Source organism: Lathyrus oleraceus, chromosome 5 (genome assembly GCF_024323335.1).
Source record: "Lathyrus oleraceus cultivar Zhongwan6 chromosome 5, CAAS_Psat_ZW6_1.0, whole genome shotgun sequence".
NCBI lineage: Eukaryota > Viridiplantae > Streptophyta > Magnoliopsida > Fabales > Fabaceae > Lathyrus > Lathyrus oleraceus.
In genome coordinates, this window is record NC_066583.1 from 578,611,251 (window position 1) to 578,627,566 (window position 16,316).

Below are 16,316 nucleotides of genomic sequence, written 5' to 3' on the forward strand. Positions count from 1 at the left end.
CAAGGGAAGCTTGAATTCTTATCTGAGAAACTACTAAATCATGTCAAGCAACCTAAGAAGATTTGGTAAGAAATTCTCTACCCTAGAAACCCATATCTGATACTAAATATCTTTAAAAATCATTTTTAAGTATCAGACTTAGGGGGAGATTGCTAATCTCAAGGGGAGTAACTTTTCTATCTAACTCTGATCATTTTCAGTTTAGTATCTCTTAAAGTACTTATTGTTTCATCAAAATCCTAAATTTTGTCATCATCAAAAGGGGGAGATTGTTAGAACAAGATTTTGATTCTGCAATGTATCTCTAAGTTTTGATGATAACAAAGAATGAAACAATTTGGTATCCTAACAGTTTTCTAAGTGTGTAGGATTCTAAGTTGAAATAACCCTGATAAGTCACCTTCTGATTTTTAAGAAGCTAATATTTGGCATCTGAAGTAATCCAGAAGCGCTGATCCAACACAAAGAGAAATCACATATGACTCTGAACAGAATGCATCTGAGGAGCAATCACCTGAAAAATCTGACTCTGAAGTTCAAGCTCTGATGATCTGATTCTGAGAACTCTATCTGAAGACTCTACAAAGAGATATCTGAAGACTCTAACTCTGAAGACTTTGATCATGCTCACCTCACTTTGACACATGCTCTGAAACACGCCATCAAATGTCACCTGGTCAGAAACTTAAGTTGGAAGCATTCAAATTGTAGTACAATCCTTTTAAGGAAACATTTGATTATGCTCATAGTCTGCTATGGAAAGGACAAGGAATTTACTACATTTGTGTCCTACAGTTGGCACAAAATCTTTATTGATTTCCCCCAACAGTATTATCTCAAGTGCTATATAAGAGCCTTTTCACAATTTGCCAAAACAACAACTTTGATACAACAACTTTATCATACAACTTTTCACCACCCTTACGAAGAACAACTCACGCTCTGCATACTCTGGTTATTTCTTCACCACTGTTATTGTAAGAAAAAGTTTCCATACAAGAGGTGTTGCTCAATATTGTGTGGTTATCTTTCACTGTTCTTAAATTTTGTCTATACTGCTTATCTAGAAGCATCTAGCGAAACACTTTGTAATTCTTGTAATTATTTTTTATTCCTCAAGTGACTTATTTAGGTTTGTAGACTTGAGATGGCTAAGAGGTTGTTGAATCCTTAGCCGGACTTTGTAATCTGTTGAGATTAGTGGATTAAGTCCTTGTTGAAGGAGAAATCACCTTGGCTGTGTGGACTGGAGTAGCTTTGATTTTCAAGCGAACCAGGATAAATCGTTTATGTCGTTATTATTTCTTCTTTGCGTGTGTTATTGCGAAAATCTTTTAATTCCTGTGAAAACAATTCAAAGTCCCCTTTCTTGTTTTTCTCTACCTTCAATACCATTCATTTATATTCTTCCAATTACTTTTTTGAAGTCAAGAATAATTTAAAGACGTGGAAAAGAGATTCTTATTTTAGTTATAATGTAGTAGTTGTATCTTGAACACACTCTTAATGTTGTCGATATAAAACTAAGGTTTAATTACCGATTTGATCTTTTAATTTATTTGACTCATGAAATTAATTCTCTTATTTTAAATTTAAATAGATTTAGTTCTCTTTTATACTTTTACACTTAAAATTAGTTATATTTTCATTTTTAAATGAAAAATTCAAATGAACCGACAAATTATCGTATATAAAGATATTGAAATTTTTTATAAATAAAAATATAAATTAAAAAACAAATAACTTATCAATATTTTATGAAAAATGTGAGAGAAGATTAAAATTATTTGAATTTAAAATAAAAAATTAATTTCCTAAATAATATAAAATATGAGGATCAAAACTATAATTTAATATAAAATTAAAATAATAATGATATTTACAATTTTTTTCTAATCCAATAACATCTAGCTAATCACATTAAAATACATACAATTTGTTAATTAAGTTAAATAAACAATTAATTTAATTTATTATCAAACTTATAGTTAATTGAACTACATGATTATTAGTCATATTTTTCAATATAATGTAAATTAATAATTTTATCAATTAATTTATGTACAATTTTACACGTGATTAATCAAATGTAAGAAAATTGAGTGTCTACAGATATAATCCTGTGTCCTCTGTATGGTGTCTTAGGCTTTTGTCCTATTGCTAGCTATCATATACTTTTAACATTCAGTAGAATTATTAAAGATCACACAAGTCTAGAAAAACTAAGAAACTGGTCACAAAAATAAAATAGTGGAAGTTACCGTAAACGGCGGTTTAGTTTCAAAACAAGCTTCAACAAATAAGGCCTATCAAATTATTCTTATAAAATTATTATTTTTATAAAAAGGATGGCCAAAACGGCAAGCATAAATAGATAAATAAAATTTTATATTGCAAAAAGTTAATTCATCCTCCTTCCTCTATTATGTTGATATACTAGTCGTTGCGTTACTATGTATAAATAAGAGTATCAAATTCAATGCAATGCAAAAAACATATTCATTTGCAATTCATAACAGTCTCTTTAATTATCTTAGTTGAACAACAATGGAAAAGGTTAAAACAGTTTTCATATTATTATTCTTCATTTCATCAACCCATTTAGGAACAACAACAACAACCTCAAACCTATTCAGAGAATACATAGGTGCTGATTCCAACAACGTTAAATTCTCAGATGTTCCAATCAACCCAAGTGTTCAATTCCATTTCATTCTCTCCTTCGGTATCGACTACGACACCTCATCTTCTCCTTCTCCCACCAATGGAAAGTTCAACATCTTTTGGGACACTAATAATCTTAGCCCCTCCCAAGTTTCTTCCATCAAAAACCAATATTCAAATGTCAAAGTAGCTCTCAGTCTTGGAGGTGACAGTGTTGATGGTGGTTATGCTTATTTCGATCCATCTTCGGTTGATTCATGGCTCTCTAATGCAGTTTCTTCACTCACAAAAATAATCAAAGAGTACAACTTGGACGGAATTGACATCGACTACGAGCATTTCAAAGCAGACCCAGAGACCTTTGCAGAGTGCATTGGAAGGTTAATACAAACTCTTAAAACAAATGGAGTCATAAGTTTTGCTTCTATTGCTCCTTTTGATGATGATCAAGTTCAGAGTCATTACTTGGCCTTATGGAAAAGTTATGGGCATGTTATAGATTATGTTAATTTCCAATTTTATGCATATGATAAAGGTACAACCGTGTCTCAATTTATTGATTACTTCAATAAGCAGAGTTCAAATTATAAGGATGGGAAGGTGTTGGTGAGTTTCATTAGTGATGGGAGTGGTGGATTGTCTCCAAGTCACGGATTTTTTAAGGCATGTCAAAGGCTAAAGAGTCAGCACAAACTCCATGGTATCTTTGTCTGGTCTGCTGATGACTCAATGGGAAATGGTTTTCGCTTTGAGAAGCAATCGCAGGCGCTCTTGGCTTGATTACATGTCATATACGTGTGTTCAATTATTTTAATATGTAGTTAATTAGTACTCATGATGAGACTTTGTTGTCTAAATATATATGTCAATGTATATACATGTTTGATTTCATATATCTCTCTCTCTCTCTCTCTCTATATATATATATATATATATATATATATATATATATATATATATATATATATATATATATATATATATATATATATATATTTATTCAACTTGGTTTTAAGGGTAAGTCTTTTTTTTTTAAATAAATTATATAAGGTGATCTTTAAAGCTATTTTTTACTTCTAGTAAAGTTGGTCAAATTTAAAACAGAAATAAATGGAGTGCCCCATGACCACTCTTTTAAATGTTTAAACTCATAAGGGTTTTGAAAAATCGTGTATTTAATGTATTGAAAATTAAAATAATTGATTTTTATAAAAAAAATATTTTGAGGTTCATCTTCTTCTAACTCAATCTCATAACTTCATAAAGAACTAATAAGTTCTTTAAGACTGATGTTGTTGAGATCTTTTGCCAGCTTCAAGGCAGTTACCATAGGTCTCCATTTTTTGGGAAGACTTCTGATAATTTTCTTGACATGATCAACTATAGAATACCCTTTGTCCAGAACTTTAAGTCCTACGACAAGCATCTGAAACCTTGAGAACATAGTCTCAACTTTTTCATCATTTTCCATTTTGAAAGCCTCACACTTCTGGATTAAGGTTAAGGTCTTTGTCTCCTTTACTTGAGCGTTTCCCTCATGAGTTATTCTCAGAGAGTCAAAGATGGATTTGATATTTTCTCATACTTCGTATAAGAGATAACATTAAGTAATATGGTTTTGGCCTTATGATGATTTTTGAAGTCTTTCTTCTGTTGATCAGACATAGCGCTTCTTGCTAAAGTATTTCCTTAAGCATTTACTGGGTGAACATAGCCATCGACTACGAGATCCCAGAGATCAACATCGTAACAAAGAAATAAATTTTCTATTATGGCTTTTCAGGAGTCAAATTTCTCACCATCAAAAATAGGTGGTTTTGCACTGTAATGATCTCTATCATTATTGTTTACAATGTTAGCAGCGTTAGCAACAACCATTGTTTCTCACACAACTGGATCAGTACTGAACACTATGAGGTATTGATAAATTTTTTTATCACAATCAGAATTGGAGCTCTGATACCAATTGAAGGTGTGAAAAACACAAGAAAGGGGGATTTGAATTGGATTTTACAAGCAAAAGCTTTTTTCGAAACAAAAACACCACTAACAGGTTATATAGCATAAGCATGTGACCGTTGGAGGGCAAAATAGGGAAGGCTTCTTTGAGCGGATGTCCACTGTTGGATGGGAAAGGAATGATACTATGTACTGTCCTTTCGCCCACAAATTCAACGACAACTGTGATGTATAGTATTGTCCTTGCCCACGAAATCAGGTAGTGGAAAGGTTGTTCGTTTTGTACCATGTACTATTTGATCACGTTCCCATTTTGATGGTATCTTCAAATTTATTGGCTTCTGATGAAAGTTGATTGAAGCATGAAATGAAGAAATAAAGAGTTGGATTCAGAAACTTCAGAACCTTGACAACGTCAGTAGTCTGACTTGAGGTCTTCAGTATCTTTAGAATCTTCAGACTCTTCAGAATCCTTAGTCAAAAACTTGATACTTCAATCGTCTGGCTTGAGGTCTTTAAAATCTTCAGCTTCATAACACAACTTTAGAAGCTTTCCATTCTTCAGAAGTTTGGTTATCAGAGTCTCGTCCAGTGAAACAACTTAAAAGCATAAAGAACATTGTAGCAACAATATTGACGTCTTTCAGAACTTCTAATAGTTGGCGCAGAAGCGGATTTAGAACACATAGTTCAGAAGCTGGTGATGTTGCACATCATATATTCAGAATGAGAACTGGTTGTTAAAACTACACAACAACAAATCATTAGGGTACCAAAATTGTTCTCACACAAATACAATATTGTTATCATCAAAACTCAAGGTATAAATGCATAACCAAATAAAATTTGTATCTCACTTAAAACATGTTGAATGAGCACACCGAGTTGTGAGGTAATCAACAAAATGCCAAGAAGGGAAAAATTATAAGATTGACCATCAGAGTAAATTACAGAGATCAAGGCCAATATCCATGGCTCACGTTGAAATTATTAAGGTACTCCTAGGACCCATAACTATTTCGTCCTTACAAGCCCCGTGCTTGAGAGACTGTGTACCACCCTATTTTCTTATTTAACCACTTTTGTATTATCGACCTCGTGCTTTAGGGACTGTGTACGACCATGTTTTCTTATTTAATGACTTCGTCCTTACAAGTCTCATACTTAAGGGACTCTATATTTACATATCTGAAATAACTGATGTTTATTTCGCATCACAATCCTTATAGGTTAAACCTGTTAAGCTTTTAAAGAGTATCCAACATGGGCGAGCTCAAACCAAATACAAGCGAGGTTAAATAACGAAATATATGGCAAATACGTGGGCGAATTTGTTGCATACCTAATTAGGTCTTATTTGTAAAGTAATTGAGACATGTCTTGAGGAAGTTAGAGGGATTCCTTCCTCATTGCCATACTCCCTAGAATTTAGGATTGACTCCCAATTTTCCGACGAATAGGTTAAACCTTATAAATGTAGGAGAGCTTAGTTACTAACCTAGTTGGGAAAAGGATAACAGTTTCTACAAATCACATATTAATAAAGAAAGCCATTTACCCTATACATCTACATCAATAGAGTATATAGTATTGTACTCAGAAATAATACATCATTATTCTTATGTAAAATAAGTCCTCATTACTCGATGAAATTACAATAATAGATTTTTTTATGACCTCTATTTTTTGTGTCTCCTTAACATAAAAATTAGAAATAAAGTGACCATAAGTTATCCCTTGGCTTGAGGATAAATTTTATTTGCATCCATCCAAGGTGTAAAGATGAATTAAGTGACACTTAGTTTAAATATTGCATTTCAAATTTGCTCTTAATCTTTGCAGTATATAAAATTTACCTTCCTGTATGAAAATTCATCATTAGCAGCCAATTGCCAATCATGTATTGAATAAAAAATCCTCTAAAATTATTCACTTAACGATATATACCTACAATCAAATTATTGTTTAATTTAATCAATGTTGTTTTGTCGAGAAGATTTTGTTCCTTCAATTGGTATAATACACACTACAATTCGATCATATCCTTTATTGATGTACTTTAATGAATAATTCTTTGATGGTGGTTTTTTTGGTTGCATCATTTCATGTTAATATGGGTTTGATACTTTAATGATTGCGGGGTATTGCGGGGTGCACCATGACTCCTATATTAAGATTGCTTTAGTTTTTATCTATAGATTGAAAAATCATCTTAATCAAATTCAGTGACACTTTGAATTTTTTTTATGATAATTGGAACTTTTTTTTAAATATAAAATAATTAAGAGGTGTGTTATAAATTCGGGTATTTGCTTTAGTGGAGGCACAATTTACAAGAAATCAAATACTAAATTAATTGAACACATGATACATAATGAATACGGTGCACTCAAAGGCTAGGAAAAAACATGTTTTGGAGTAAAACAAAAGTTGGGAAATTTTAGCAAGCCACAAAATGATGAGTGTGCAGCTGGAAGTGTTAGTCAAGGAACTAGTTGCATCAAATCTCGTAAAAACAACTCCTCACCAAGCCATCTGATGTGTTTTTTTTATGGAGGATGTCATACAAATACAAATGGCCACTGTGAAGCTTATGGCGACTAGGAAGAACAAGATGATTTCATAGGGAATTAACAAAGACAGGATGATCCTTTTTCAAACACCTATAACACAAGGTGAATGAATCATCCTAGTTTCTCATGTAAGAAAAATTAAGAAGCATATGGTACGAATAAAGACACTTAACAAAGTAAATAGCCAAGAAACAATTTTCAGGTGATGAATAATAATCACAAGGATCACGAATATTCAACTAAGGATCTCGAAACCCAAATTAATAATTGTCAAATCAAATGGTTAGCTAAGAAAATGGAGGTTTTTAAATACTTGTAATAAACCAACAAGTGAGAGTTTCAAGGTGATTGAGTTGTGGAGAAGGAAATGCCCACCCACCAAGAAACAAACTATTCAAGAGGAAGATGTCTTAAAATGTTAATGAAGAAAAAGTCGAGAGAGAAGTCAAACACAAGCACAATGAGTTTACCAAGTTAGGTTACAAAAGGATTAGAGGAGGTTTGAGTTATCGGTCATGATTATTGGAGTTATTTTGAAGTTTTAAGTGGTTTAAAAGATTTAGGTTACCTAACTGTGGAGAGCCTTTGGTATTACAATGAAATGGACTTTAATAAGATTGTTCTGCTGCAAGATGATTTAGGAACTAGGAGGATGAAAACTATTTTAGTTTTGATTGGGACTGTGCATTTATATATTATGCATCCACTATCACAACCTAACATTATTGAAGAGCCAATATTTTCCCTAGAATACAATGTTGTAAGACCTAATGATAAATATGAAGATGTCAACTATGGACAAGAGTCAAACGTGGAATTCAACTGTGTGGAAGAAGGGAACGTTGAATTAAGAAAGAGTAATGTAGAAAAAGAGGTTAAGAATGAAGAATTAAATCTGAAGGAAGGTGTCTCCACTATGTTGGAAGATATTGTGGTTGATGAAGACAGTGAGAATGAGGGTACCACTATGTTAGAAGATTCATTTGAAAGAGACCAAATGGTCAAATGATGCCAATCACATTTGCTGTTGTAGAAGGAGAAACCAAAGATTCATGGAGTTGGTTTCTAGAATTATTGATTGTTTGAGTGAATTGTAATTTCTATTAATGCGGGGGCTGTTACCAGCTTATTGCATGTAGTTTGAGTGTCGGGTTTTTGTTATCGTCTCCACAGGGATTGTGAGATATCGCCGCCGTTCGGCAGCTGTTTTAATTCTAAACTCGTAGTAACAAGGGGGGTTTTGGTTTTAGTCACGGTATCTTGCATAAAAGTGTAAGAAAGTGCGGTAAAAGTTTTGGCTTTTCTATTTGAGAAATATTGTCAAAGTTAGGGTTCGACGATCACTTTGCATGTATATGTTCGATCAACAAACTCATAAGCTCCTTTAGATGATAAATTATTTCACAAAGTCCTCCCAATATGTTTATCTCTAACACACATTGTGGGTTTTCCCATTTTGATCCATTGTTTATCTCTAATACAATCTATCAAAATGACAACTTTTTGGTTCAACTTTATCGTGAACAAAATCATTCATTACTATCTCAAGCTAACAAACAAGATTGGATGAAAACCTAGGTAAAGAGTTGGTAAACATCTCTCGATCATAAACCAACACAAAGAGTTATCAATAAAACAAAGTTTTCACCATATATTCATCATTAAAGAGTTTACAAATGAAGATCATCTCATATACACACAAAGCTTATGATCATCTACATCTAACCTTGACAAAATGAAGGACTTAGCTACTCATTTTCATGGTAGCTTGGTCAACAAGTTTCAGAAGAAGGTTGATCAACATCCGAGTCGAAGAATCGAGATTGGATGGGAATCCACCTTCTTTTTGTAAAATATTGTTAAGAGATGAAGAAAATATGAAAAATGGGTTTCTAGGTTACAAAAAATCTCTAGAACAATGCTGGAAAATATCTAAGTCTAAAGTATAAGTACAAAAGTTCCTCTCCCAAAAAGTAGCCCCTGCTACTTATAGTACTGGGTTAAGTGTTGTCATGCTCGCTAGGCGAGCAGAATGGTTCGCCTAGCGAGCCCCAAAATAGGCACCAGAGGCACCTGCGCCTAGAAGAAAATATCTAAGTCCAGATTGCTTGTTCGCTAGGCGAAGCCAACGCTTCCTCCTTCGCTCCAGCGAGTTTTGGTGAATTTGCTACTGGAATGCTCGCTAGAGGCTCGCCTAGCGAGTAAGTGCTAGCTGTGCTTTTGGCCAAGTCTGGGAGTGTTCGCCACCACCTTCGCTACAACGAGTTTTCTGATTTTGCTACTGGAAAATTCTAGGCATGTTCGCTGGAAGCTCGCTGGGTGCTCGCCTAGCGAGCCCTTCGCTGCATCACTCGCCTAGCGAGCATGCTGATGAATGCCTTCTTTTCTTGGTCCCTTTGCCATCATTCATGTGCCTTTGTTTTCTATTCTTTCATGCCTAATTTCTGCACAATAACACACAAATTAAAGGTACCAAGATCATTTCAAATTGTATCGCAAATCATCAAGAGCAATGGCGGTTGTGAACACTTTTTCTACAAAAAGGAGTGAAAGATGCCCACATTTGATAGCTCAAATAATCACTTTTGGGCATCTAACAACTCTCCCCAACTAGATTCTTACTTGTCCTCAAGCAAAGTATGCCTCATGATGGACAAGAGGATTTGCATAAAGAAAAAGGTTTCTCCAAAATTGGATAAAATGGCTCAAACACAAGAGAATCAACTTAGCCACATGTTCCGAATGGTTAGAATAACATAATATACAAGAACTAAAACTTTATAGCAATGCAAAATATGTATCTATCCACAACAATGTTATCTTGAATGAAACACCCTATCTCTCCTCTTCGAATAAGGATTGAAGTATTTACGCGTTTGTAACCGCGGGAATAATCTCACTCTCCAACAAACAATGAAGAAATTAATTCAATTCATACAATGTCTAACAATTATAAGTGAAAATGCGGAAGCGCGAAGATCACTAAGGACTTTTCTGGTTGTAGCTTGGTTAGGTTTACAAAAAAGGGTCATTTCTAAGGCCATTGAAAATGAATTTTCCGATGCAAAAGAGACATTCACTGTACACTATTCACACATCTCAACTTCGTTCCCTTTGTTTCTCATTTGAAACCTTCACAACTCTTATTTCACAACTCAATTTTTGTTTTTCACTATTTTTCTTCCAAGCAAGCATTCATTTTCATTTTCTCTATTTTTTCTTTTCTTTTACATCATATTTACAAAACAGATGTTTCTCTTTTCTAATTTTTTTTATTTTTTTCAATGCTTGCTCGGTTTTTCAAGAGTTGTGGCACTTACCGATTCTCTTTTTCGTTCTCCCCAACTTATTTCTTACTCACCCTAAGTGAATGCTCTTGACTTTTTACGGCAAAAGAACAATTATCAAAATTTTCCGGGTTTCAAGAAAAAAAGATTCTTGACATCTCGTTTTATTTCAAGCTGAGATTCAACTGTTTAAGCTCAAAGGGGTTAACGAATACTCTCTCTGCTCACGGGTAAGTTGTATTTGGAACTGGTTGTGCTCATAAGAAAACAAGCGCCTTGATCATTTCTAATTGCTTCCCCAAATTCACAATAATAAAAGACCAAGCATGAATCAAATGAATCAACAAAGTTTATTAGAATCCAGCATTTAAGTGTACAATGGAGGTTTCCTCACAATTTGTGGTTTTAAGTCCTAGATGAAACATTCATTCAATTATGTTGCAAAAAGAACAATATTCAATTACAAAAAAGAGTAAAGTTCTTAATGCATTCTAAAATTCTAATCGGAGGTAACCATGTACCTTAGCATTATTCACTTGTTTATTTTTATCATTGCCATCCAAGCTCGGATGCACCTTCATTGGATACTTCTTTGAGGAGCAACCAATCTAGAAGGTTTGACACTCAACAACCAAAAATTTATTACAACAAAAGAAATTTAAACCAAACACAATACTTTAAAAACATAAACAATAACTATTACTTAAAAATTTTAAAAATGTGCGTGGGGGACAAAACACCCCAAAAGTACATAACCAAAACCAAAATACAACAAATCTGAAAATACAATAAAATAAAACAAACTTAGCCCTCAAAGGACTCAAAACCCTCATCACTACCAGCTTCAGAACTGGTAGCATCATCACTATCATCATCATCTTCATCACCATCATCCTCAGCACCACCAGAAGCACCAGCACCAGAAGCACCGGCACCCGCCCCCTCTCCGAACACAGGCCTGTCCACAGGCCAGCTAGCGTGCTGCAGAAACTGCTCACGCGTCATCATCGAGTGCTCACCGAAGGGGTCACGCACCTGCAACTGTAACAGTTGCATAGAATCATGAATATCAAGCATGGCGCGCTGAGTTGCCGCCATCCAATCCCAATTATAGTTGCAGACAGCCTGCTGGAAAGGATCGGATCCCTGAGCAAAAGTACCAGGACCATCAGAAGCCCCGGTAACATCAGCAGCTGAACTACTCCTTAAGTTCTTCGGTTTGCAGTACTTGGCCACATATCTGTCATCGATGGCTGGAGGGATCCTCACTTGACTCCGGGAGGGTAGCTTTACCCTCGCATGTTGGCACAAAGCCATGATGAGACACGGGAAAGCAAGGGGACAGTTAACTCGTACCCCCGACTTTAGCCCGCTCTCAATCATAGACTTCAACTCTAAACCAATTATCCTCGCCACATCAATTTGGATATTCATGAGAATGTAGTGAACCAAGTGTGCCACTGGGATCAGCACGGTTGAGGTGTGAGACTTGGGTTTTATATTTGTCAGAACCAACATAAGGATCAACTGAGCCATGGGAATCATGTCTTCCCTATGGTATCTCATCGAAACCTCAGATGGGTTCAACTCAACTGATTTCCCTTCAAATAGCAGGGCAGCAGAAATTGAATCGGTATCTTTGTGTAGCCTCAAATCCCGGTGGTATGCGTCTCTTTCATTCTCTCCCAGATGGAGCGGTTCACCCAGCACCCGGTTGATTGTATCCCGATCGAAAGCAACCTTACGGCCAGACACTCTAGTCGTCCATATGAATGGCTCGTCGTCGTTCGGTAGTGCGTTCGCGTAGAACTCACGCACTATTTCGATGTCATAATGCTCAAGGGGAGATATCAACCGGTCCCACTTCTTGCTATGAATCAACCCTGCAAATGTACGGTAGGTGCCTTCGGGGTTGATTATAAATCTCTTTTCTGGCAAAAAATTTCTCTTTTCTAAAGCCACATAGCGAGCGGCCTGCTTTGCCCCGACAAATTTGTCGGTGTCGAACTGTATGGGCACGGTACGGGAAGTGCTCCCGACCTTTCTCTTTTTCGAAATGCTGGACTTGGATGCCATCTGCAAAGACATAGAGAAGAAACAACACAAACACAAAATAGATTAGAAAGAAAAACAGAAAGTCCAACTACTGTCATGGTCGCTGCTACTTCGCCTAGCGAGGACCTAGCGAAGCTTCGCTACAGGTTCGCCTAGCGAAGTGGCAGCGAATGCTCGCCACTGATTCGCCTAGCGAGATGCTAGCGAATCTTACGGGTTTTGGGTTCTGCAATGTTAACACTTAAATTTCAGAAAACCCTAAATCTAATGGTATCCATTTCAGAAACTAGGCGATTTGTCATGAAAGGCATCGTTCTAAGGTACATGCAAATCTACACCCACATGCAAAACCTAATGTACCCATTCCCCCAAATTCACCCTAAATGTCTCATATTCAGAAATTTCAACTTGACAGCATAAAGTAAATGAGATAGGACAAACCTGTTGAAAGAGATCGATTGAATTTGAAATGCACAGTGAGGTTTGCAATGCAATGTAACAGTTAGGGTTTGTGTGAGATGGAAAGTGAGAGAGTGATTGTGAGTGTTAGTAAGAATAAGCTTGATACTTTTATCAGACTAAAAAAAAATGAAATAACAAGTGTTTGGGTCCAAATGAGTGGCCCTGTGAAACAGAAATAAAGTGCTGCCACGCAACGCTCGATACTGCTTCGCCTAGCGAGCAGATAGCGATTCGGCTTGCTACTGCCTTCGCCTAGCGAGCAGCTAGCGAGCATGACAGCAATTTGTGTTTTTCATAACAGCAGGTAAAGCACATTCAACAAGGTTTTTCAAATGGGACACCAATACAACATAACAGAAAACTGTAAATACTTACAATGTTGGGGTGCCTCCCAACAAGCGCTTGTTTAACATCGGATAAGCTCGACGGTCCGATGCTCACTGAGGAGCATCCAAGGAAATTGCGCAGCTTCCGCGATCCACTTTGTTGAGCAACTTCCTCAAGGGCTTTGTTGTCTTCAAGAGGTTCTTGATGAACCTTCGATAAAATCTGATACCACCCTTTTTCGGAACTATTTGCACAACGCTCACCCATTCACCATCTGAGATAGAACAATTCATCCCGGCCTCTACTAGTTTGACAACGTCCTTCTTTTTCAGCACTCGCATCAATTGATTCTCCTCTTTTGTGGACAAAGTGTTGCTAATGATTACCGATTTAGTACAGTTATCTCCAAGGAACACATACTTCAAATGTGGCTCAAGTTTTGGCTCCTCCACTTTCTTTGTCATATCCAAGCCTTCGCTTGTCTCTTCATGATAAATAAGTTCTCCACAAGCCTCTAATTCATGCAACAATGCTTCCATCTCTTTTCCTTTATTTTTGGTCGAAACTTTGTATACTCCGATAAGAGATCTTTCGGAAGGATTAGAAACATGAACCTGGTTTGCGACCTCCACTAGTTTCTCCTTGGTGGCATCGATTCGGTAAGAATCATGCTTATCATTAGGATGCTTTTTGGCTTCAAAAAGATGGAAGGCTACCTTTTCATTTTGGACCCTTACTTTCATCAAACCGTTATCAACGTCGATCATCATACGTGCGGTTTTCATGAATGGTCGGCCAAGAATAAGCGGAGCATCATCGTCCTCTTCCATATTAATAACAATGAAATCAACCGGGAAGAAAAATTTGTCCACCTTCACTAACATGTCTTGAGCAACTCCATATGGTGAAGTGGTAGACTTATCAGCAAGTTGTAGAGTCATTTTTGTAGATTTGATCTCAACATTTCCCAATCTTTTAACAATGGATAGGGGAATCAAATTGATGTTAGATCCCAAGTCAATCAAGCCATTACCCGTGTAGGTGTCTCCGATGGTTACCGGTAAAGCGACTCGTCCCGGATCGGATTCCTTCCTTGGGAGAGTTTTTTGAATGATGGCACTACATCGTGCATCAAGCAAGACTGTCTCTGGTTCTGTGTACCTCCACTTTTTAGTAAGTATGTCTTTCATGAATTTGGCATACTTAGGCATTTTCTCCAATGCTTCGGCAAACAGAATGTTTACTTTCAATTGTTTGAATATATCCATGAACCGGGCGTAATGCCGTTCATTCTCCCTCTTAGATGGAGCATGCGGATATGGAAGGTTTTGGATTGGAGTAGCGCTCACTACCTCCTTTCCTTTAGCAACTCTAGAACTCCTCGCTCTTTTCTTTTTCACTCCCTCCACCATCACTTCATCATTCTTATTCTTTTCGAATTCCACACCTTCTTTATTTTCAACTTCACCATTTTTTTCGTCCTTTTCAACTTCTTCCTCACTCCACTCCCTAACTTCACCATCAATACTATCCTCTATTATTTTCTCCTCATCATTTTTTTCTTCCTCTCTTTTTTCACTCTCATCTCTTTTTTTACTCTCACTAACCAACTCCCTTCCACTTCTCGTCGTTATCGCTTTACAATGCTCTTTAGGATTCGTTTGCGTGTTCGCCGAAAAAGATGGACCGGGTTGTTGTTCCGCTAGTTGTTTAGCAAGTTGTCCGACTTGAGTCTCGAGATTTTTGATTGCCGCATCGTTGCTCTTTTGATTAGCCATCGACATTTGCATAAATTGTGTCAATGTCTCTTCCAACTTTGAAGTCACGACCGACGGTTGTTGAGGTTGGTAAGGATTTTGGCGAAGGTTTTGACGGCTAGAAGAACCACCCCCATAAACTTGGTTATGGTAGTAGTTACCCCTTGGTTGGAACCCTTGATTCCCTTGAAAGTGTTGTTGTTGATTTGGAGGATGTGGTTGATACGGTTGTTGTGGTTGTTGCCTCGGTTGGTAATCTCGTTGGTTTGCCATGTAATTCACTTCTTCGAACCCGGGAGGTGGACAAAATCCGGTGTCATGCTCACCTTTGCAAAGCTCGCAACAAGCTATTTGTTTAGCTTTTGAAGGTTCTCTCTACTCTTTTATTTGTTGAGTTAAGAGTTCCACTTGTTGTGAAATGAGTTTGTTTTGGGCAAGAATAGCATCGTTCATCCCAAGTTCAAGCACTCCCGGTTTCTTCAAAGAGTTGCCTCTACTTTGACTTTGGAGGTCATTTAGAGCCATTATGTTGATGATATCAATAGCTTCTTCGGCACTTTTAGACAATAAAGAACCACCCGAGGTAGCATCCAACAAAGTCTTGCAATTTGGTTGAAGGCCATTTTTGAAAATGTGGATTTGAGTCAATTCGTCAAAACCATGTCCTTTGCACTTCCGAAGTATGGATTTGAATCTTTCCCGCGCCTCATTCAATGATTCGTTGGTCCCTTGTGAAAACACGGAGATTGCCGTTTTGGATTCCATGAAACGGTTGTGGGAGAAAAATCTTTCAATGAACTTCTCTTCCAACACGTTCCAATCCGTCATGACTGCAGGTGTTTGACCCAAGTACCAATCTTTCGTTTTGCCGAGAAAAGCGTGGGGAAATAATCTTTTGAACAACGGTAGCTCTTGAGCTTGATCAACTCCGGCCGCCAATGCTATCTCATAAAATTTGGTGAGAAAAGCAAAGGGGTCTTCATGGTCCATTTCGGTTAATGGACTTCCATATAGTAGGTTAAAAGTTCCCGTCTTCATCTCGGCTTGCCTTCCCGTGTGGTTGGTGTAGCACCTCAAATTTGCACCTACCTAGTGTACATACATTTTCATCATTAGGTCATTAACATAACATAGTCCATTGCATAGCATTGCATAGCCATTTGCCCATGTGCAAGCCCACTGACAAATTAGGTCAAACTGGTCAGGAGAATCAGTCCAATAAGCAAGCAAGT

At 36.6% G+C, this 16,316-nt stretch overlaps 1 protein-coding gene across 1 annotated transcript; it reads left to right on the forward strand.

Annotated features, from left to right (window-relative positions):
* Positions 1 to 2,532: 2,532 nt before the first annotated feature.
* On the forward strand, positions 2,533 to 3,444 carry LOC127086613 (chitinase 2). Its single transcript, XM_051027395.1, has one exon. It carries the CDS (start codon positions 2,548 to 2,550, stop codon positions 3,442 to 3,444), a length of 897 nt encoding a protein of 298 aa, XP_050883352.1. The 5' UTR covers positions 2,533 to 2,547.
* Positions 3,445 to 16,316: the final 12,872 nt, after the last annotated feature.